The sequence below is a fragment of the Alosa pseudoharengus genome, unplaced genomic scaffold, assembly GCF_046254945.1.
Source record: "Alosa pseudoharengus isolate Yale_2024_CS ecotype anadromous, Long Island Sound unplaced genomic scaffold, YU_APseudo_1.1 YU_APseudo_1.1_scf_7, whole genome shotgun sequence".
In the NCBI taxonomy this organism is placed as follows: Eukaryota; Metazoa; Chordata; class Actinopteri; order Clupeiformes; family Clupeidae; genus Alosa; species Alosa pseudoharengus.
The window spans coordinates 19,552,956-19,578,239 of NW_027468859.1; the positions used below are offsets into that span (position 1 = coordinate 19,552,956).

The 25,284-nt window shown below is 42.0% G+C and overlaps 1 protein-coding gene and 1 long non-coding RNA gene across 2 annotated transcripts in view; one reads left to right on the forward strand and one right to left on the reverse strand.

The window, feature by feature from the left end:
* The window catches only part of LOC143109243 (mannosyl-oligosaccharide 1,2-alpha-mannosidase IA-like), a 153,499-nt gene that overhangs the window by 94,093 nt on the left and 34,122 nt on the right, over positions 1–25,284 (reverse strand). The window contains exon 3 of the mRNA XM_076271900.1: positions 7,973–8,088. Coding sequence (XP_076128015.1) covers positions 7,973–8,088 — 116 coding nt within the window. The remainder of the gene's footprint in view (positions 1–7,972; positions 8,089–25,284) is intronic.
* LOC143109905 (uncharacterized) lies at positions 14,522–15,213 on the forward strand. Its single transcript, XR_012984000.1, has 2 exons — positions 14,522–14,625; positions 15,128–15,213. It is a non-coding gene; the product is annotated as an uncharacterized LOC143109905 (long non-coding RNA).

The following is a 25,284-nucleotide window of genomic DNA, read 5'->3' on the forward strand; positions in this document are numbered from 1 at the left end:
GTGAAGAGAGCTGAATAATTAACTTCAATCCACCTACTTTGTAGACGGGCTCCGCTTCTGGGGAGACTGATATAGCAACAACTTCTACCTGTGTCAGCATTTCATTTGTCTGACAACAAACCAGATCATTTTTTACAGAATATGCTAATTAATTTATGTCTACCATATCACAAAGGGTGTTATTGTCATATTGAGCTAATCAACACCACAACCACACAGTCTGTGTTGCTTTATTAAGTTAAGCATGGAACACTTATTCCAGAATAACATGAATACTCATTTTTAAGCAACGAAAGCCTCAATATTTGACCAAATCTTTGGCCTGAGATATCTTATATCTACATGCTCTTATATTTTATGAAAACCTTTATGTTGTCTGTTTGTCAATCATAACTTTTTCAAGAAACAGAGTTACTGAGCCACTCTAGGAGTGTCCAGTGAGGGATGGCTGGTGGCTTAAGAATAAAGTGGACAGTTTGGCTTGGGCCATGTGCACTGGACATCCAAGAACTGTTCCAGCTGGAGGGCCTTTCACTATTTACATGAAGGCAAAATGTTTATGGTCAACACCTCTAAAAAGTATATAGATGAATTAACTGCAGACATTTTGTGCTATTTTTTTTACTTTAAAACACCAGATTGCTTGAAGTTCATTTCATGCGTATTTCAGTGTTCATCAAATTGGCCCACTTACATAAGTATACTTTCAGGAGACTTCTTAAAAGAAACTGAAAAGAAAAATAAAGTCTTAAAAACACTGGTGCCTTCGATTTGACAGATAGCTCCCTTGAATGTGACATGTCTGAAGTTTACAAAAAAGATTTTGTTTAATGGTAAATATTGATACCTGAAAGAAAAAAAGAGGAAAATTTAAAACACTGTGTTACTGAATGTGTATAAGCCAAACAGGGGAGAGAGAGAGAGAGAGAGAGAGAGAGAGAGAGAGAGAGACAGGAAGAAAGAGAGACAGAGACAGAAAAAGAGAGAGAGAAAGAGAGAGAGATGGAGAAAGAAAAGAAGAAAAGAGGAGGAAGAGGAGAGGAAAAGGAAAGGAGAACATAAGAAGGAACAGAGAGGTGAGGAGAGGAGGAAGAGGAGAGGAGAAGAGAGGAGTAGCTGCGGAGGAGGCTGAGAGCAGCCTGGTGAGATGGCCAGTGCTCCAGTGCTTGTGAGCTGTCCTGGCTGGTGGTGATTTAAGAGGCTCACAGCTGGGGCGAGCGGCGCGATGGCGAGCTAATCAGTGCTCAGCGTGTGCAGACATGAGGACCTGGAGAGGCCCAGAATACGGACGCATTAGCGCCTCATCACCAACCATAACCCACTCCATCATCAGCACACACACACACACACACACACACACCTACAGCACAGCCACCTCCACACACACACACACACACACACACACACACACACACACACACACACACACACACACAGCACAGTTAACTCATCACCAACCATAACCCACTCCATCATGAGCACAGCTCACACACCCACCTACAGCACACACACACACACACCCACAGCACAGTTAACTCATCACCAACCATAACCCACTCCATCATGAGCACAGCTCACACACCCACCTACAGCACACACACACACCCACAGCACAGCTAACTTATCACCAACCATAACCCACTCCATCATGAGCACAGCTCGCACACCCACCTCAACACACACACACACCCACCCACCTACAGCACAGCCACCTCCACACACACACACACACACACACACACACACACACACACACACACACACACACACACAGCACAGTTAACTCATCACCAACCATAACCCACTCCATCATGAGCACAGCTCACACACCCACCTCAACACACACACACACACACACAACCACCCACCTACAGCACAGCCACCTCAACACACACACACACACACCTACAGCACAGTTAATTCATCACCAACCATAACCCACTCCATCATCAGCACAGCCACCTCAACACACACACACACACACACACACACACACACACACACACAGCTCGCACACCCTCCCACAGCACAGCCACCTCAACACACACACACACACACACACACCTACAGCACAGTTAACTCATCACCAACCATAACCCACTCCATCATCAGCACAGCTCACACACCCACCTACAGCACAGCCACCTATACACACACACACACACACACACACACACATACACACACGCACACACCTACAGCACAGTTAACGCTTCACCAACCATAACACACTCCTCAGCATCAGCACAGCTCACACACCTACAGCACAGCCACCTCCACACACACACACACACACACACACACACACACACACACACACACACACACACCTACAGCACAGTTAACTCTTTACCAACAATAACACACTCCTCAGCATCAGCACACCCACCCACCCACCTGCAGCACAGCTTCCTCAACACACACACACACACACACACACACACACACACACACACACACACACACACACACACACACACCTGCAGCACAGCTACCTCAACATATACACCCCCCCCCACCCACCTGCAGCACAGCTACCTCAACACACACACACACACACACACACACACACACACACACACACACACACACACCTGCAGCACAGCTACCTCAACATATACACCCCCCCCACCCACCTGCAGCACAGCTTCCTCAACAGACACACACACACACACACACACACACACACACACACACACACACACACACACCTGCAGCACAGCTACCTCAACATATACACCCCCCCCCACCCACCTGCAGCACAGCTACCTCAACACACACACACACACACACTGCACAGGTAACTCTGTAGGTATTCTATACATGTGAAGGAAGATGCAGAGCTGGAAAATACACATGTGCATGATCTGTGTTTTTTCTCTCTATAACAAAGTCCCTGATCACCTACAACTATATGACCCCCCCCCCCCAACACACACACACACACACACACACACACACACACACACACACACACACTCAAAACTTTCTTTTATCAAACTGGTCTCTTCACTCAATATTCAATAACAACCGAGTCAAAATTGACCTCAAATACCTGATGGAAAACGCTTAATGTCAGGATGGTGGGAGTGTAAACAACTAGGCAGAGGACAGCACAGGCAGATTTTTTCTAAAGTACACAATGAGTAAGACACTTAATGTAATGGCATACGTGACCCCTCTCTTAAGCGTCTGCTGCTGCTTAGAGACAAGACAAAAAGCACATAGTCCTTTGAATAAAATGCATCACCAGAATGCAATCAAAAATTATTCACTTGGTCGCTTTTGTCTCCCTGTTGTTTGTTGAGCAACTAATGTATTGTTCTGTCTCATGTAGGGAATGGACTAAGTTGACACCTTTTTTTATTTTCTATATTTATTGTTATTATTATTAGGGCCCGAGCACCGAAGGGCGCAAGGCCCTATTGTTTTAGTAAGGATTATTAGGGCCCGAGCACCGAAGGGCGCAAGGCCCTATTGTTTTTGTAAGGATTATTATTATTATTTTTCTATATTATTATTGTTATTCTACTTTTTTGCTTTCCTGTTTTTGAGGTGGTTAACATGGTCGAAAACTCTTGAAATTTGGCACACACGTCAGGTGTCACACATCGCAGTTAGGTACAAGAGCTTGACCCCGGGCGTGGCCCAGGGCCTCGCTAGCGCCCCCTTAGGTGACTGATCTCGTGGTTGGCAAATATTTTGAGGTGGTTAACATAAACGAAAAGTCTTGAAATTTGGCACACACATCTAGTGATATTAATTTTAATACCCTTCCACATAAACAATAAATGTGTCATAATTCACCATGCATGCCTTGAAATGTTTTAAATTTCACAGGTCATGGAAGACCATGTTAATGATAATATTCACATGCCCATAATGCATGTTTGGCATAGCGCCACCAACTGGCAACAGAAAGAATGACAATTATACTGATGTCACATGATCAATTTGAACATACTCCTCCTAGACGGTTTGTCAGATTCATTTGAAATTTGGCAAACATTATGCCAAGATGTCGCTGATGTTAAATTGTGAATGGATATTTGAATGTTGTAATATATTTGATATGATTTTAATATCTCACCACATAAACAGGAAATGTGTCATAAATCACAGTGCATTGAATGAATGGTCTGAAACTTCTCAGGTTAATAGATATTATGATTATGATGATATCCAGACACCCAATGGGCCTGCCTGCCATAGCGCCACCACCTGGTCAAGCAGGAAATCTGCCAGAAATGGACAATGCCTTAAGTGATTGTTCTGAAACTTTATCAAATATTGGATATCATTATTGTGATGATATTCACATGCGTAATTCACAGGCCTAGCATAGCGCCACCATCTGGCCAACCAGAAAGTGTATCAAAAATGTTCTTTGCTTAAAATGAATGATCTGAAATTTCTCAGGTTAATATATTTTATGATTATGATGACACCCAATAGGCCTGCCTTGCATTACGCCCCCATCTGGCCAAGCGAGTAAATGTGGCAGAAAATAAAATACAAAAGCAAATAGCCCACGCATCACTTATGTACATTTCACAAACGCACCACGTCGGTGCTTTGTTGGATTCCGACATGTGACGGGTTGCGGCCCGCAGGTGCTCGGGCCCGCCATTGCCGCTTGCGGCTATATTTATTATTATTATTATTATTATTATTTCATTTTGGCTCTGCAACAGATAGTCCAATCAGTAAAAGGGGTCAGACAAATCCACAAAGTGCAAGGTTCTCTTCCAATAATGTAGCACCAGGGTGGCCCAGCACATAAATTTCTCAAAATACAGAGTTCAGAGCACCTTCGCTGAGCCTCTAAATTATTTGGGGATCTTTCTGAAACACACGGCTCTGAAACAACATTGCGGCGGATGTGCAAGACAACATGGGCTCTTAATAGGAAGTGGAATAGCTCTGTACTCCAGCGCTGGAGACGAATCTTAATGCCCCATTCCCTAGGGGCACTTGCCTGGTTGGAAATGGCTGGAGGGCAACAAAACAGAAGCCTTTCAATTAAAAGTTTGTTAACACTGTTTGCCGGCACTTCTGATCATTAATGTCGCCTCTCATACACCTCTGCTTTCCCCCCTTCACATCTCCCCATCCTCCTCCTCTCTCTTTATTCCTCCCCTCCACATCCCCCCATTCTCTTCCTTTCTCTTTCTTCTTCCACTCCACATCCCCCATCCTCCTCCTCCTCTCTCTTCTTCCACTCCACATCCCCCATCCTCTTCCTCTCTCTTTCTTCCTCCACTCCACATCCCCCCCATCCTCCTCCTCTCTTTCTTCCTACACTCCACATCCCCCCATCCTCCTCCTCTCTCTTTCTTCCTCCCCTCCACATCCCCCCATCCTCCTCCTCCTCTCTCTCTTCCTCCCCTTCACATCCCCCCATCCTCCTCCTACTCCTCTCTCTCTCCCTCCCCTACTCTTCCCATGCGGACAAAAACGCTGTGATTCTTGACGGATTGTGCCTCAGTTGAGAATGGACAATGAATTTTCTCCCTCTCTCTCTTTCTCTCTCTCTCTTTTTCTCTCTCTCTATTCAAGGAGCGAGGGAAGATACATAAGGGGAACAGAGGAGAGGAGGAATCAAAGTCCAGTCACGTGGGAAAAGTAAAACTTTCCTCCTCTTCTCCTCTTTCTTCCCTCTGGAAAATGCAAAACACAAAACCCTGTCCAATGCTGCAGTCATCCGTCCGCCATTCATTTTACCTCTGAGGTCAAGCACTCTAGAGATTAGAACTTTCCTGTCAGTCACTGACCAATAAAGTGGAGTGAATTGTGGCTTTCTTTTCTCTGCCTGAATGTTAAAAGTCTTGGGCACTTTCTCTTCACTTCACCTTTCCCATCTCTCTCTCTCTCTCTCTCTCTCTCTCTTTCTTTCTCTCCTAGCAGTCGTTCTCCTGGATTTAAGAAAAAAGTGCTTTGAAGGGATATAATATGCTCCAGTGGCTCAGGAATTAAGATTGCATAAGCTGTAGTTTGGCCTTCCTCTTTCTGACTGTGGGATAGCCTAGAGGAGAGGGGGAGAGAGAGACACACAGAGAGAGAGAGAGAGAGAGAGAGAGAGAGAGAGAGCCCTATGGCACATAGACAAAACAAGCAGAAAGAGGAAAGAGACATAAAAATAGAGTGCAAGGGAATTAAGGGGAAAGGTAAGACATACAGTAAGAAAAACAGGAAAGACGAGAGACAAAGAGGGAGAGAGCAGGGGAGCATTCTTAAGTGGAGAGAAAGAAAGCTACACTAGAGAAGCTCTCCGAAGACATTCCAGGCTACACACGGGGCTGCGAGGGATCTTAAGTGAGAAGGTGGAGCAGGGGGTGGAGGCGTAGGCTGAGGGCAGAGAAGCTCATTAAAGGAGATGAAGAGAACAATGCTGCAGGTCACCGAGGGGAACAGAAAGGAGTTGATGCTATTACAGTGTATGCACCTGCTTCCACAGGGGCCAGGGGGGACAGTTCCCCGCGCAGCGCATCTCTGGAGTGGAGACCGCTGGTGTTATATAGTTGGGAGCATAGTAATTAAATGGATTTACAGTAGAGCACCTCAGGGTTCAGATACTGTACGTGTGCTAATACGTTCGCCTTCCAAAGACAGATCGCTCCCCTTATTACCCCTTATTACCTGACATTTTCCCACAAGAAGAACATATGGTGGTTGTTAAACAGTATGGAATGGAATTGTTTCTGTCTGTGGGCATGAAACTGTTGACAGACACGTACACACGTACACACACACACACACACACACACACACACACACACACACACACACACACACACTAGCAGTTCCAGACTGATGACTCAGGCATTGCGGTGCTAGCTGTAAGTGCTCCCACACACTGAGTGGCAGAGGAAGAGGTCGTCTCTCTCAGCTCCACTTCAGACAGTGCAGTGGCCAATCAGCTCAGCCATTAAGTAAGGCATCGCCACGCCAACTAGCACAGCACACTAAGGTACAGTGGCCGCCGGTTGCACAAAGCACCTTAAGTTTTTTCCCTTAAGTATGACCCTTAAGGCTTAATTTCTCCTTAGGTAAGGGATTTAGAATACCTTAAAATGTTTCCTTAGTTAAGGAGAAACGTTAAGCAATTTACTGCATTGAAAGGGATTTTCCGGCACGAAAATCCTATAGTTTCCACGGAGATTGTTCCATGCTGTAGGCTACTAGCTGCCTTTGCCACGATGCCGTTAATCCACCGAACACAGTAAAGCTTAATGATCTTATCATTCATCTTACCTTAATAATATTCGCGGAAATTATCCAGGTAGCAAGTAAAGCATGTTATATACATGAACTGAACAATACTAGTTGGCAAGTTAGAGATGATCCTGACTATCATCAGTGCACCAACGTTTTGCCTAGCGAACCGAACCGAAGTTCATAGGCTAACAAGACATCCACATGAATTGTTAACATTAGCCTACTTAAACCTCACAATAACAATACGGCATGTTTCTGATAGAAGGGGGGTGGTTCGGACAGGCCTGCCCCCACTGCTTAAAAAAATCCTAGAGGAAACACTGTATTGTCAAGCTCGATAAGCCTTCTGAGCCGTCTATGCTTCTGAGCCACAGAAGGGTAATAAATAATAGCATACCCACTTACAAAGTCTTGGAGCGGAATGTTCTGACTGATGCAAGCCACCGTTCTGTGTTGTAAATTAAGGGGTAGAATCCTTATTGTGCGATTTCCTCTAGTGTCCATCTTTCCCTGCGCCGCACATCTCACAGAACTGATCAGTAACACCCTCGAGTAGCTGAAAACCTCAGCTTTAGCTACTTGTGAAAAAGGTAATTATATTGGTTTTAATTAGGCATAGGAAGAGAGAGAGAGAGAGAAGATAAAGAGTACAAAAGGAGAGCACAGGCACTATAGGAGCTCGACTAAAGGTCCCTAGCACGGACTATGGGAGGACTGCAAATGATTACGAACATACAGTACTGACTTCTCTTACCATGTTGAAGTCCAGGTTGTTCTCCACCCACTCCGCGGCAGCCTCGAACTCATCGTCCATCTCCATGATGTAGAGTGTGTCCAGGGCATCCACGATAGTCGCCCCTTTAAGACTCCCTATAATAGGAATAAACAAAAGCAAACAGAGGCCTCAGATAGTGATTGATGTTGGCCCTTACACAGACTGAAGATTCAAGAGTTGACAGCACTGTCAGGAAATATTAATAGCCACTTCTGTGCTGCAAGAGCGTGACTTACAACAGTTATGAATGCTGACATTTGGGCCCCGTTGTGAATACACATTAAATGTCATGTTTTGTTGACAACCATATCCATCTTGAGCTGAGAGAAATCACTCAGTCTGTTGCAAAGACCAACAGTTAGAACAAGACCTTCTGTCCTAACATCACAGACCGATTACAACCATTACAGAGGGAGTCAATGATACACAGCAACAGACCAAATCAAATAAACTGACACTGAAAAATGAGCGTACTTCCCTTTCTGACGCTGCCTTTACATTGTTGCCTATAAGTAATTAATTTCCCATGTGGCATCACATACAGGCAAATGGCTAAGAATAGTTATGAGTGCAGGGTGAGCAAATTTGAGTTCCATATATTAATAAAATTTGAATGTAGGGTATTAAAACGCTGATAAAATTAAACACGTCTTGCTGTTTAATTGTTCCATTGATATAGTTCTATGTAGTTTCTTAAGTATTTTTGAAAGGTTCTAATTATTAGGAAAAAGCTACCAATTATAAGTCATTTCAGAAATAACTAAATAAATCCAGATAACAGTGCCACTTCTGGACCAGTTGAACACAGAGGATTCCACCGCAATCACAATCCATTAGGCAATAAACACCATGGCGACAATCTCACTCTACCCCAACAACATGCCATTTCTATTCGATGCCTGCATAATTAGAGATATAAATGAAACTTAATTACTATAGCCTTCCGCAAGTGTGGGATTAATGCATGAATAATTAGATTTTTCATTGTAATGTCACTTCCAATTTTGCACAAATTTCAATGATATTAAAACCGATTACCTCAATAGTTATTTCGTTTCAGCATGGAAAAACAGAAGAAATAAATAAATAAATACATAAATAAATACATAAATAAAACTTATTTTTCTTTATCAGGACGAAACCCTTTTTCTTTAAATGGAAAATTGTTCAGGTGTGGCAGTGCAGCACACTTCTGATACAAAAGAGAAACCGGGGCAAATGCCTGAAGGAGAGTAATCAGGTCAAGTGTTCATTATAAAAAAGAATCCATAGTGTTTGTACACAGCAACAGAAAGACAGACACACCACACACGTACGCACGCACGCACGCACACACACACACACGCACACACACACACACACACACACACACTTGTGTCTGATGGTGGTCTGTTCACTGGAGCCAAACACTTAGTCCAAACACCCCAGGTTACAAACAGCGCTTTGATACTCGGTACAACAACATCTGCTATTCTCCATCTCCACAGGCCAAACTCTCTCCACACTCTCCAAGATGCTGCGGGGTTGAAGCGCTAAGTCTAGCCCATTCAGCTACCTGACTGAGAACAAACCCTGAAAACACCCGCTGGGCCTGCTTTTCTCAGTTTCATTCCACAGCTATGATCAGGACATGCTGCTGTTAGTGATACTGCTAGACAGACAAAGAGACAGAGAGAGAAAGAAAGGGAGATAAAGAAATACACAAAAAAAGTCCACTAGAGTAACAAAACGTTCTAAAAAAAATGACACGATTTCAAAACGAGGAGTTAATGGAAAACAGATGCACTGGCACATAAAACAAGGTATCTTTTTAGCTCAACAGATGGTAACAGAAAAAAACATTTATCCTCCACAACATGAAAAGGACTAAGAGAGGAGGCAGAAATATAGCAAACAGGGCTGGAACGACGCTACCAATTTTCCGAACTGATTACTGATTTACTGACAGTAAGCATGATGCTGTGTTTCAGCACTCTTTAAAGCCTTTTCACTCACTGCATACTTCAGAGGAGAAGGAAAGGAATCGCTAATAAGGCAGCAGATTAGCAAATTTGTTTCAATGACTCTAACCGAAAAATAAGCTATATAACTTTTGACATTCTACAACAACAACAAAATAAATCTACTGAATGAATATGCCCACAGCTGAAAGCTCTTTTGTCAACAGCCCACTGCAGGAATGAAACAGGTTGTGATACATGTTGTTGACCTACATGGCAATCAGAAAGAAGGAGAGGGGTCAAGCAATCATACTGGTGAGAGAGAGAGAGAGATAGAGACAGAGAGATAGAGAGATAGAGAAATAAAGACAGAGAGAGAGGGATATATAGAGAGAAACAGAGAGAGAGCATAAGAGAGAGAGATAGAGAGAGGGGGGGGGGTGACAGCAGGGGCGATTCTAGACCTAGAGCTTTGCTGGGGCACAGGCCCCCAACTCCCAATACATAAAAAAAAAACATTTAAATGTGCGCGCAATATGAAATAAATGGCTTTTACGTCTAGCCCCCATCATGTCCTCATCTGTTTCTTGCCTGTCTCTCTCCTGCCTGGTACTGGACTGCCCAGCCTGTGCTCTTTCTCCCCTCTCTGTTCCTTCTTCTCCTCCTCCTCCTCCTTCTCCTCCTCCAGCACTCTCCCTCAATTGTTGTTGCAGCCACTGCAGCAACATCCAAACACATAGGCATAAGTAGGCCTACTGTATACTCACTGCATGAATTTAATAAGCTTTCATACACAAGGGAAGCTTATTTTTAGTCAAAATTGAGATATACTTCCCTCCCAGGCAAGGGTCCTGTAGTCATCCTGGCAATACTGCAGTTCTTTGTAGCTTAAATAGCCTACTAAAGCCTTCATACTGACTTTTGGCGATAATTTGCAAATGTAGCCTATAATAATCTACACAGAATCAGAGTCTGATTATGTGTAGATTATTATAGGCTACATTTACAAATGCAGCAAACTTATTTATGTTTGCCATTAAACCATTGATCAAATCACAGCACTGGCTATTACCAGCATAAATGTTACCTTTAATGTGGGCAATTATCATACCTCCCTCGTCCTCCTCATCTCTCCTCACTGTTCCTTTCCCTCTGCCTCTGTTCAGGAAGAATTGCCTGATGTCCATCTCTGAATAGTTTATCAGAAGGCTATGTTTAGTTTTATAGTAGGACAGCTTCACAAACAGTATATGCTACTTTTACTGGACTCTCTCTCTCCAGTATACGTATAAATCATTATTAATTGTCCGCATGTGTGCATGCAGCCTATGCATGGTGTGAGTGTGTGTGTGAGGGAGAGAGCACAAACTGGTAAACTGTTGCTAAATTTAGGCTACGACTGCTAATTATGTGGGCAACATTCTCTAACAGCGATCAACTTGTCATTTTTTCTGTCAAACAAGTTGTAAATTTGTTGTAACATTAAAACAGGGGACGACTTACTCTGTGCTCAAAGTAATAATATGACGAGCTCCAGCGGACGAAATACTCGGAAGAATCATGTGAACGATTTTCATTGGTTGTTGCGTTCAATCTTACCCAGCTACAGAGGTGCTATTTCCTGATTGGCTATAATGGCCCCTTTCTTTTTTTCCTTGTTTTTTTATTGGCTGGTAAGTGACAGGCTCGAGTCATGACTAAAGCAGGCAGGAGATGCGCTCATGAATGCCATTTCCAGCGAGAGCAGCGCTAGAATTTTACTGGGGCACTGGAGACTTTTATTAAGGCACGTGCCCCAGTGAATAAGGTCTAGTGACGCCCCTGGGTGACAGTACTCAACATAGTTTTCAAACAGTCAGTATTTGGGTCACCTGGCCCCAGTTTTGTGTATTTCTCTTTTTTTTCCCTTTACTCACACTTTCCTAGCCTGGAACACTTTACGGCTGTTGCACAAATCTCTCCAGGCGGAGTGTGATTCAGCTCCACTGTGCTGTCAGAGAGCAAAGGAGAAAATCATGAAAAGGCTTCATGATGCTGCCATGACTAAAGAGATACCAGCTTACCTTACATACTACCTTTAAAATAAGGCTATATCATTTCAGACCATATTTATATATATATACGTTTCAGACACATATGACACACGTCATATTTACAATCACAATACTATTCATATGCCCACTGACTTATCTGTGTGTACAAAAAGGGCTTGTAATGTTAAGTTATTTTTTCATATAGAGAGTTATGAGAAAATATGGATAGATTAGATACAAAACACATTCCTGCATTGACAAGGTGTGTTAAACAGTGGCACATGTCTGTCACCTTGAGCATGAGAGTGAACCAGGGACGTGCACAGGGGGGTTGCTCAGGTTGCCCGGGCAACTGCCCATATGGCCTTCTCGACTCACGTTGCCCTTCCGAGGGGAAAATAAATAAATAAATAAATAAATCGTACGGAATGCAGTGGATGCAGAATTTCACGTAGGCCTAGATAAAAAAATCGCAAAGCCTCATTCACTTCCATTCGGGCACCGAAAGTGAAAGTCAGTAGGGGAAGGGCAAACTCTGTTTACGTGGCTGAAGCGCTGCACGCGACCGGCACCTGGCTGAGCTGAGCCTGCATGAGCGGCCTTACGGATCCACTTGTACTTCACTTCTTTTTGTCGTGTCGCATTCCACTCTAGTCCTATGGGTGACGTCAAGCGACTTTAACGCGCCCGCAAAGCATCCCGGGAAGGCAGCGCTGCATTTGAAATAATGTAGCGCGACAAAAAAGCTGGCCGATGCCCAGCTTTATGCAAATGAATCCGTTGAACGCGAGGCGACTCTCCAATGAAAGGACGAGTTTGTAGGTCCTTTGTTCTACCACAACGGTGCCTGTGAAACGTTGGTTCCCCGCTTACCAGACAAATAATGTTTTAACGATCTCTTCCACGACCACCTATAGTCCATAACAAACGAAACTAGGATTTGGATGAATATATTGACTGTTGGTGTTTCTGGTGAGGATTTGAGATTGCATTGAGTAGTTTAAATAAAACAAGATTTCGAAATGGCTTGCATAGTTTGTTTAGGCTATTAATGTGTTGTATACTGTTAAGTACATGCCTAAAATTGTGGTCCATTTGTGGAAAAACACTTAAGATACGTTAAAACGAACTGAGTATGAGCTGGTAACTGACATTTTAAACAAAACGCCCACACACGACTGAACGTGGGGAGGCAGCGCGACATCTATGCGACACGACAAAAAGAAGTGAAGTACAAGTGGATCCGTACCGTTAGAAGGAGATTGTCGCGAAACCACGTTGTCGGAAAAAGTGAGTTTGTGATGTATAACAAACGAACGATCATCATCAAGTTTTATGAAATTAATTCAAATCTTTATAAATCCAGGCTGAGTTTGCCACGTTTAGCCTAAATAATCAGACAGATAGCTCGCAGACAAGCAGCCTGTACCACATAGCCAGTTTTGGTAGGCATTAGGCCAGGGGTAGGCAAACTGCGGCCCGCGCACCAAGCACTTTCATCCGGCCCGCCGAGCATTTAATTTGGTTATCAGGCTGCTTGCTATTTTTTTCCTGTGACAGAGACGACATTGGTTAGCTTTATCGCAAACTGCTTTTCACTCTTAGAGAACGTTTACAATGTCAAAACATCATGTTAAATAGAGATGATAGGCATAGGCTACTCTTAGTTATCTCCTTTGCAGCAGAACTAACTTGAACATTATGCTACTGTGCGGCCCGCAGGCCAATTTTCAAAACCCAATGTGGCCCTTGAGCCAAAATGTTTGCCCACCCCTGCATTAGGCAAACTAAGCTACATGTATGCTGATAGTTACTTTCTCACATTTTAGCAAGAATGAATGATGGAAGTAATGCATCACATTAATTATTTTATTCAAAATGGTTAAATGCTTAAATCCTATTCACTATTTTGGGTATTGTTTGATGCCCACTGAAAAGAGGCGGATTCAGGAGAGGGAGAGACAATTCAGGGAGGCAGCAAAGGGCAGCACATCACTGCAGGGTTGGCTGTGAAAAAGCCAACCAGCAGGTGAGACAGAAACTTTCTGTGATAAAGATGACATGACACTGTGTAAGCGAATTGATTAATTAATCAGACTCATATTTTAGCCTACTAATGGCAATGTTTCATAATTACATTACATTTAAGATGAGGAGCAGTCACAAGCCTCCAGAACATGTGAGGAAAATGTGGACCAGGAGGGCAGGTAGGCCCAAGTGATGATCACCAAATATGAGATGAGAGGACAGTGACGGACTGGGATTAAAAAACGGCCCTGGCATTTTCAACAACCAGCGGCCCACACGTGCATGCTCACAACACACAGATATAACTTCACATGCACGGACATAACACGTTTGTACACTCTAAACCCAGATTTAGTTGTAATAAATATGTTAGGTGGTCACTACTAATGTTTGTGTGTTTTGTGAAAACTCTATGTCATAACTAAAAGAAATGAGTTGATTGTACTATTTAAGTGAAATATACAGTGCACTGATCATGTTAAGCAGAGAGAACGATAAATGTTATGTTTTTGCAAGGCAGAGGAGGGGTCTAAAAAAAATTCTGCCCATCAACCGTTCCTCCTGCTTCTCAGTCCAGATGAATGACTCCATGCCTCGTGCTGCTGTGACAAATAGGCTACTACATCAAATGGTGGGTGAACTTTCTGATGAACTTGTTGAAAGATTAAAATTCTGATGAAATAACCGAAAATTATGTTCAGTTTGACCAATAGTTAGCTAAATGTTTGTTTACGTGATTAACTTACATTAACCTGAGAAAAGTAAGGTAACATTAGCTCCGTTGTTAGCATGCTAGTAGTCTTTCGGACAGTTAGCTCATGGTAGCTACCTTCTAATGGGTGTGTATGCCAGATTATAACAATATCACATATGTTTTCGTGTAAATATACTTGTCTTGGTGCTACTAAGTTTAATTCAGACTTTATCATTGAAATAGGTGTTTTTGTCTGTAGACAGTTTTAGCTAACCATAGCAGCACATGTTGGTTAGCTTTTGGCTAATGTCCATTCACTTATTTGTTGCATTCATAGGTGATATAACAAACTTTTATTTCAACTGTGTAAATGAACATGGACTAAAAAATTGTTTTCTTATGTTCTTTTTTATAGGTTCTTCGTCTTTTTTTTTTATAGGTTCTTCATCTACAGTGGATGTGGAATATTTATGAGTTTAAATGTTGTTTGTTCATGTTTTATCAATAATAAAAGGCATTCCTATACATTGTGATGAATTTCTTTTCAATTTTTAATAAAACAATTAAATTAATACAGTACCCTAATCTTAAAATAAAAAAACAATAGGCCTATCTACAGAACTTAGTTCATATTTGAATGAATTTGTTAACATGCATTTTAACCTAGTATTTTATACAACTGCAACTTCTGAAACAATAAGTTAAGTGAACTAAAGATTTTTAGTAAAGACTACTAATGTAAGCTTAATTTGTCTACAGCATCAACATAAGGTTGTTAGTTGACACAACTAAACATGTTTAGTTTTATGTTTTGTAAAAACTAGAATGGTTTAAGGCAATCGGTTTCCACGCAATTTTCTAGTAATGACAACTAGTTCGGGTTTAGAGTGTAGCCCCATTGGTAATGAACTCTAACTTTAAAAGGCTATGCATAAAGACTGAACCAAGAACATGGATATATCAATGCACAACTTGTAGGCCTTATACTAAGGCTGTGTATTGATGTTGTGACAAGCTATGTTGTTGTAAGAATGTGAAATGAATAAATATCAGAACAAGAGGCTTTTGCGCAATAGCCAAAAGATAATGCGCTTTTACTGTAGCCTAGTAGAGTTTGCGAGGTGGAAAACAAGAGGAAATAATAGCTTTTAAAATGTCAATTTAAATTGTAGCCTTATATAATGCACTGGTGTTCATTTTAAATCCGAAATAATAAGGAATGTGAGGAGGCTGCTATTAACTTTAAAGAGTGCATCTACAATTGAAACTATCAGCCTTTGACGCAAATTTAATAGCCATGCCCGGTACAGGATGTGTGCTTTAGTTGACAGCATGGTAACTAGATTTTAATCGGCCAACGGAAGCAGCTGTCCGTTAATGTTTATGCTGATTTTGCAACTGCGAGGTCCATGGCAGGCGCCCCACAGAAATGTTTCATTTTGCGAGTGAGATGCATGCTGCCCCCTCTGCAGCGCGTTCGCCCCTAGTTTCAGAGCTATTCTAGGGCCGTGACTGTGGTAAACAAACTATACAACTATGCACAATTCTTGTAGGTAGCACATTTCTTGCTCACCAGGTTTATTTTTGTATCTTCCTATATCTCCGCAGCATCATCAAAGTCCGACGCTTTGACTGTATAGGCCTACTCGTTTAGAGGAGACTTTTTCAGGCTGTCCCAGTGCGTGGCGAGATGTTTCAATTTCCGACTGTAGATTTTCAACTGTAGCACCTTAACTGAATTTAAGCAGACATTCTCTTATGTTTCGAAGTGCATTTGGGGGCAGTTTATTAGCTTTTATAAGGGGAAAATTCCGAGGATCAAGGCATGCTAGATCGGCAATTCCCCGTGCTGAAGGAAGTAGACGCATTCGGTTTTGAAATTCCCAGAAGTCATTGCTTCATGTAGCCTAACTTTTGTAAACCAATAATAAAATAAAAGATACAGGCAGCATATTTATTGTATTCCAATTTCAAACAATGCACTTTTAAATCATTTGATTGAATAAGGTTACAAAAGAATGTAGACTGATGTAAATATTGAGGGTCACCATGACTGTAGTGTAGAGACTCATGTATGGTATAAATACTGATCAGTTTCCATCTATGAAAGAGGAAAAGGGAGTTGGAGATAAGTGGCTTATTCGTAAGCCATGTAACACTATTGATGCTTGATAGTGGGCCGAGAAATATTGCAAAACCGTCTTTGCGATAAATGGGCCGCGCAAACCCGACAAACATGCCGCTCCGTGATTGGCCGGCCCAAACGCCCCACGAGGGGCCGCGGCCCTTCTGGCATCTGCCCAAATGCCAGACCGTCCGTCACTGTGAGAGGACCATGCTAGAAAGTACAGGGTTAAAGAGCTGCATGCTAAATAATTGTAATTTAAAAAAACATAGGCTATCATTTCAAAGATCTTGCCTGAGCAGAACATAAATACCACTAGTGGGCATTAAAATAATAATGATAATGGCAATAACAATAATATGTAATTGGTCAGATGATGAGCCCACATTTGGAGAAACCTATCAGTGACTTGATAGGATATTGATGTTGGTGATTTTCATGCTCAAGTCATGTTTTTCTGTGTTATTAGTTAAGGTGATTGAGTGCTGTATTTCAGTGTTTTACTTCTATATATATAGAAGTGTATATATATTTTAATAAAGGCTATGTTATTCTCAGTCCTTCATATAGCCCGTGAGTTTTTTTTTTTTTTGGGGGGGGGGTGCCCTTTTTTCAGGTCAGAGCAACCGCCCCTCAAAATTCCTGTGCACGTCCCTGGAGTGAACCAAATGCAGTGTTGTCTGTGTCAGCCATAGTCCAGTCAGGACACGTACCCCACCCCCTATCCCCCCTCTTAATATGGACGGGGAGGTGTTGACCACAGAACCCTGATGAGGGACCAAATCAGGGCCATAAATCACTGCGCTGATGGAGCCCTCGACCCTCGGTACGGGAGGGGGGTGCACACACTGATCCAGAGGAAAAGGAGCCGGCCGAGCGTGTCCTCAAATCCCCCCGCGCCACGATGATGGATCCCCCCATCTCCTATGGAGCCACACTGACGGCTCGATCCATTCTGCTCTGCCCTGCGGGGGCCGGCGGCAGACACAGCAGATATAGAGATCACTCAGGGGTGTGTGCTTGTGTGTGTATGTGTGTGTGTGTGTGTGTGTGGGGGGGGGGGTCAAAGGGGCAATGTGTGCTGCCACCATAATAACTTAATACAAGTACAACCACTGAAGGGTAATATAGACCATGTCTATATCCAAATATTTATGCTCCAATTTCATATCATTAGGCAGTCATTAGCAAATGCATAAAAATGAAATAGATATAAAGGTATAATATAGTCTTTCATTATCCCCTCGAACTTGCTTTCATTATCCTCCGCTACTCGCTTTGTGTAAAGTCTAATTCAATCATCGAAAGTGATCAAACCCCATTACATTCATCATTGTGAAACCAATGGAGATTTCAAAAGTGATTTAAAAAACTATCTCTACAGGCAAGCATATTCAATGTGACATTGTTACTTATTGCTTCATTACTTGTAAATGTGATTATACTATCATATTCATGTTTTATTAATTGTATTTGTAGCTATCTTTGTGAAGCGACCTTGGGTGTCAGGAAAGGCGCTTTTAAATACAAATGTATTACAGTATTATTATTATTATTATTATTATTATTACAGTGCATGAAAATGCACTGTACTGTTCTTCCTAGGCAACTTCGTCTTATTATTACAGTGCATGAAAATGCACTGTACTGTTCTTCCTAGGCAACTTCAACAACTTCTTATTATTCCGCTTACCACTTTTTCCGTACGCAATTTCTCTTGAACAGTTTAACTTAAAAACTTCGTTCAAACTTTGTAACGTAGGTCTTCAAACAGATCGGGTTGGTATGACTTTTCAACTTTGAAACTTTTATACTTTTTAAACTATTAAAGAAAAACTTTTTAAAAAATCCCCATAGACTTAACATTGCCGATTGTGACATCATAATACGGCCGTTAAGCAATTAGAATCCTATGGCAGGTGTTCAGGCCACCTGCAGCCTCAGGCTTTAAGCATACAATCTGGGTCAATTAAGACTACACATCCTATTCAACTGTTTCCTCTGCCCAAAACTGTTTCAAAATAAAAGTCCTCACTACAATAATCCACTTTTAAACAATGTAACCCATTAAACTACTGAACTTTTTACATTCAACTTTTAAACAGTCTACTTTTAAACTATCATTAAACTATCTATCTATTAAACTAGCTGTCTATCAACAACTTTTAAACTATCTACATTCAACTTTTAAACTTTTAAACTATATACATTCACTAGCTGTCAACAACTTTTAACTTGTCATCAACTATGTCAACACTTTTCATCAACTATGACTCCTACCCTAGTTAGCACTGTTAACAAAGTTAGCATGTTAGCATTGCTAACATTGTTAGCATTTTTAACAAAACTGCTAAAAATGATTAGCTAGGTTAGCTAAGTCACATGGTTAGCATAGTTAGCATGCTAGTTAGCATTTTTAGCAAAACTGCTAAAAATGATTAGCTAGGTTAACTAAAGTAACATGGTTAGCATAATTAGCATGCTAGTATGTTAACATGCTAGTTAGCATAACTGCTAAAAATGATTAGCTAAGTTAGCTAAGTAACATGGTTAGCATAGTTAGCATGCTAATATGTTAGCATGCTAGTTAGCATTTTTAGCAAAACTGCTAAAAATGATTAGCTAGGTTAGCTAAGTAACATGGTTAGCATGTTAGCATGCTAGTTAATATTTTCAGCAAAACTACTAAACATTTTTAGCTAGGTTAGCTAAGTAACATGGTTAACATAGTTAGCATGTTAACATGTTAGCATGTTAGTTAGCATAGTTAGCATAACTGCTAAAAATGATTAGCTAAGTTAGCTAAGTAACATGGTTAGCATAGTTAGCATATTAGCATTGCTAACATATTTAGCATGTTTAGCAAAACTGTTAGAAAATGTTAGTTAAGTTAGCTAAGTAACATGGTTAGCATGTTAGCATTGTTAGCACTGCTATAAAACATTAGCTAAGTAGCATGGTTAGCAGAATTAAAAATCTTAGCATAACTGCTAGCAAACATTAGAGCCGTTCCAACTTTCAGTTATCGTCAAATATCTACCTATACACAGCCATTAAACTATTTGAATATCAACATTCATTAAACTGCTAGAAAACGTTAGCTAAGTAACATGGTTAGCAGGTTAGCATTGCTAGCACTGCTATAAAACATTAGCTAAGTAGCATGGTTAGCAGAATTAAAAATCTTAGCATAACTGCTAGCAAACATTAGAGCCGTTCCAACTGTCAGTTATCGTCAAATATCTACCTATACACAGCCATTAAACTATTTGAATATCAACATTCATTAAACTGCTAGAAAACGTTAGCTAAGTAGCATGGTTAACAGGTTAGCATTGCTAGCACTGCTATAAAACATTCGCTAAGTAGCATGGTTAGCATAGTAAAAAACTTAGCATAACTACTAGCAAATATTAGAGCCATTCCAACTTTCAGTTATCGTCAAATATCTACCTATACACAGCTATTAAACTATTTGAATATCAACATTCATTCAACTTCCAGTCTGTCAACAACTTCTATTTACCTTCAACTTTTAAACGGTCTACTTTGAAACTATCATTAAACTATCTATTAAACTAGCTGTCTATCAACAACTTTTAAACTATCTACTGTCTATCAACAACTTTTAAACTATCTACATTCAGCTTTTAAACAGTCTACTTTTAAACTATCAACTTTTATTAAGCTATGCAACCACCATGTCTATCCTAGCATCACCGTAGTAACCATCTCTGTATTATCTGTTTTAACTATACATGATATTTTACATCACAACTTTAGCATTTTCATGCACTGGTAATTCCTTGGAATTGCATTTCTAGTTATTATTATTATTATTATTATTATTATTATTATTTATGATTGTTATCAAAGGCAGCATACACTCAACTCAACCAGCAACATGAAGAGATAAAGAAGTTATAGAAAACAAAGGCTGATGTAGGAGTGCGTCTCTAGTGAGTGCAAGGGGAGGGCGAGGGCATATGAATCATTTACAGGGCTCTTTTATTGGCTCCGTGTTGAGAGAAGGCAGTAGTCTGGCCCCACAGGTGTGAGGCTGTGAAAACAGAGCCGAGAGCAAAGCTAAAGTCGATAGAGCCATCGCGTCCTTGTTGCCAGTATCAACTATTGATTAATCCATTCTCAGAGTAAGGCCACAACAACTGGTAGAGAGAGAGAGAGAAAGAGTGTGTGAGAAAGAGATAGAGAAAGAGAATGAGAGAGAGATAGATAGACAGAGAGAAAGAGAGACAGTAAGAAAGAGACAGAGAGAGAGAGAGAGAGAGAGACCCTTCAGTCAGAGGACATGATCCAGGGCCGTGCCTCAGATGAAACTGAGGTTCTGTCACTGGACAAGGTCCCCTTGCCTGAGGCCGCAGGGCTGGTTGGATAGAAGGCCACTTCAGTGGTGAGCCTCTCATTTCATCCCATCTCATCAGGCCAGGCAAGGCCAGCGAGACAGATGGCAGGCCATTTCAGCTTACCAGGACTGGTGCCATCAGCAAAAAGAACTTTCTAGACTGAGGAGTGGCATCAGTATGCAAGGTAACCTTCAGAGAGATATTGGCAATGAGGCGAAGCTGGCAATGTCACAGGTACACTGGCGCTAGCCACTGTGATTATTTCTGACCAAAGCATATTGGCATGGATCTCCACACAAAAACAAATTTTACTCAGGAAAAAAACCCTTAACTGAAGGGGGGGGGGGACGAAAAAAGTTAACTTTTTTACACTAAACGGAAAGTTGCGAAATACGAGGATACCACTGAGGATTCCTTGGCTGACAAGACCAGGCCACCCTCATCAATATTTCACTGAGTTCCACTGCGGGAGGAGAGGCCTCTGGCTTTCTCCCAGGGTGCCGGCCAGCAGACAAGCGAGAGTGAGTGAGAGAGAGAGAGAGAGAGAGCAGGATGTGGCAAAGCCCACAGTCACAGCTGAGTCCTCCCTGAACTGACCTATCGCTTTTACGTCTCTCATCCAGACTGGAAGGATAAGGGGGTGGGGTGGGGTGGGGGGTCAGCAAGAAACTTGGGCTCCCCTGAGCGATGTCCGTTTGGGACATTATCAGTCTGTGTTTGGGCCGGAGGGTGTACTGATGTACCTGCCTGAGGGTGAGGGTGAGATGGGGGGGGGGGGTTATAAGAGTAATGGGGCAATAGAACTTCACAAAGCCCAGTTTCAATACCCTTTAGGGTTGAGGACAGAGGAGAGGGGAAGGGAGGAGAGGAGATGGGGAGAAAGCCATGGCCTCAAAACAAGCATCTATCTGTCAGAGATGAGGAGTGGTCAAGCAAAGAAGATCATGGCATAGCACACACATAGACGGACTGGGAAAGTGCAATAATACAGTTTTAACAGCTGAAACAGCAAAAGACCAACAAGACAAACACTCACACAGGCACACAGACAAACACACACACACATACACACACAGTATCTTTCAGGCTACAGGGGAATTCAGTCTTAGCTTTCACCTTCTAGCTTCGAGCCCTCTTCAAGCCCCATTGTTCTCTTTACAGATCATGTCTTCCTGAGTCGTCTATGTCAGCATAATCCTTCAGAGACTACACTACTAGGTGAAAACAAATAAGAAAACTTAGCTCCTATCTCAACACAGTGATCGTGAGAGTTTATCCTCCTCATAAGTCCACATAGGGCCATCCACACCTTCAACAACATACACAACTGATTCTCAACGCTACATTCCAGTGGCAACTGTGTCGACAATGCAAATAAATATTTTAGCTGTCAGTGTCTGGCTGGAAGTCCTGAGACAGTTCAGCTAGTTTCTGCAATACACACAACTTGGTGGTTTAACTTTAGTCCACCTCAGGATCGTTTCTCCCAGTTCACTTCAATGAAAGAGCCGAAAACAACCGCAACAGAGCACTCACAAGATCACACTGAACAAGCACACTCGGTGCTACTAAATGGAGCAGAGATTTTAGTTTACTTCCAGCTCTCACCTGGAGATGCCACATATCTCCATTGCCAGATTTTTTTTGGGAGTTTACCGCCTGGTTAGAGGGAAAACTCTTCTGCGTCTTCTGCGAGACTGTGCACCACTTTTACTTCACTTCAAAAAAAAAAACATTACATATCTAAATTAGTGCAGCTCTCATCTGGAGATGCCACATATCTCCATTGCCAGACTGTTTTGGGAGTTTACCGCCTGGTTAGAGGGAAAACAGCCACATGGTTTGCTCATTCCAGTAAAAGGGACCATCTTGCCTCCATTAAAAAATGCTGCTGTCCACTTAAAAACTCATGTTTGCCCATTTTCTTTCCAACCAATTTCAGCTTGGTAGGATGACCCCCCCTGGCCCCTTAGTAGGAGACCATCCCCACACACAAATGATGCTGCCGCGACCCAGGCTGATCCTCCTGCTCTTCACAGGGAGAAAACAATGACCTCCTCTTCAGTATTGTCGCCGCGCTCCACCATCGTGTCACGTAAACGTGCTTCTCCACGACTCTTGATTACGCGAGGTTAATGAAAGTGAGTGCAAGACTGCGATAGCCGCACGCAGGACGTGCGCAGAAACCGGCGTGGGCAAATTGGTTCACAGGGGCATTGAGCTGAGCAGTATGCATGCACACAGATTAGCTCAGACAAAAACACACATATCTTCACACACACACACACACACACACACACACACACAAATACACACACAAACACACACACACACTCTTGCCAATTGCTGAATTCTCTCTAAGACATAACTCAATTCTGAGAGACTGCGCACCACTTTTCAAAGGCCTGATGAATTTTTAAATCTATAGCAACATTGCAGGGTCTGCATAACAATCTCACTATGGCTGGGAGAGGGCTGGCTGGAGATGCTCCTTTTAAGAATGAAAGGAGGATGCGTAGAGAGACATATGGGGAGGAATGGTGTGAGAAGAGAGTGAATATTGATCGATATAATGAAGGAGGGATACAGAGACAAAGAAAAGTAGAGAAAGAGGACAAAAAAAGAGAAGTCCATAGAGAGAGAGAGACAGATCCAGAGAAAGAAAAATAGCTGAATATCTTGGGGGCATTCCTCTATGCCACATTCAAACTGAGAAAGCATGACTTTGTGACACTTTTGCAACTTCCAATAAATACCGGTATGTTGATGCTGTCCTAATGGGCAATATGGACTTTGTGTAAGAATGGGTCTTTGTCAACCATGCACCAACATCCTATTGGGTGGTATTGGGTCCAGTTGGTGATTCTCGTTTCTAAAGTTAAATGCATTTGTAAAGGTATAGATATTTTTCTGCTTTTGCCTGTAATGATTTACTGCCCACTAACCTTCTCAGGAGAGTAGAAAAGAGAAGAGAAAAACCTGCACCTGCAATTGCAGGGTATCTCCTGTAATGGGTAAAGATCTACAACCTGATTTGCAGCCAGCATAGCTGCAGCTTGGAAATAACTCTCTGCATCGACATAAATTACAGCATATAATAGATGCCACCAACCAAAAGTGGAAGTGGCACAGAAAAATGTAACACAGATACCGTATATACAGCTCTGGAAAAAAAATAAGAGACCACTGCAAAAGTATCAGTTTCCCTGATGTTACTATATATAGGTGTGTGTGTTTGAGTAAAATGAACAGTTTTGCTTTATTATATCAACTACTGACAACATCCCTCCCAAATTCCAAAAAAAGCTGTGAATTTCAGCATTTATTTGCAGAAAATGACAAATGGTCAAAATAACAAAAAAGATGCAGTGTTTTCAGACCTAAATTAAGAAAACAAGTTCATATTAATTTATAAACAACACTATACTAATGTTTTAACTGAGGAAGAGTTCAGAAATCAATATTTGGTGGAATAACCCTGATTGTCAATCACAGCTTTTATGTGTCTTAGCGCATACCTGTCAACATTTAGCTTTCCAAACAGAACAGGGGGGGGGGGCAGTGTTTATACCGGATCTGTGTTTGCATATTTAATACGTTTCATACACGTGTTTCAACACTGCATTTCGGTCGTTGCTTTTTTTTGGGTTGCCAGGTTTTAGTCTATGACAGTTGAAATTGAAACTAAGTGATCGTGTATGTGTAGGGTGTATTTCATACACAACCTGGCAACCTGAATGGATCAATGATTTTAAAATGATGTTTGATGGCCATGCAAATTACGGGAGTTTTCCGGGACAAATAACAAAACGGGAGGGTGCTGGGAGATGACCTTGAAATACGGGAGAAACCCGGGAAAAACGGGAATGTTGACAGGTATGTCTTAGCGTGCTCTCCACCAGTCTTTTACATTGCTGTTGGGTGACTATATGCCACTCCTGGCGCAAAAATTAAAGCAGCTCAGCTTTGTTTGATGGCTTGTGACCATCCATCTTCCTCTTGATCACATTCCAGAGGTTTTCAGTGGGGTTCAGGCCTGGAGATTGGGCTGGCCATGACAGGGTCTTGATCTGGAGGTACTTCATCCACACCTTGATTGGCTTAGCT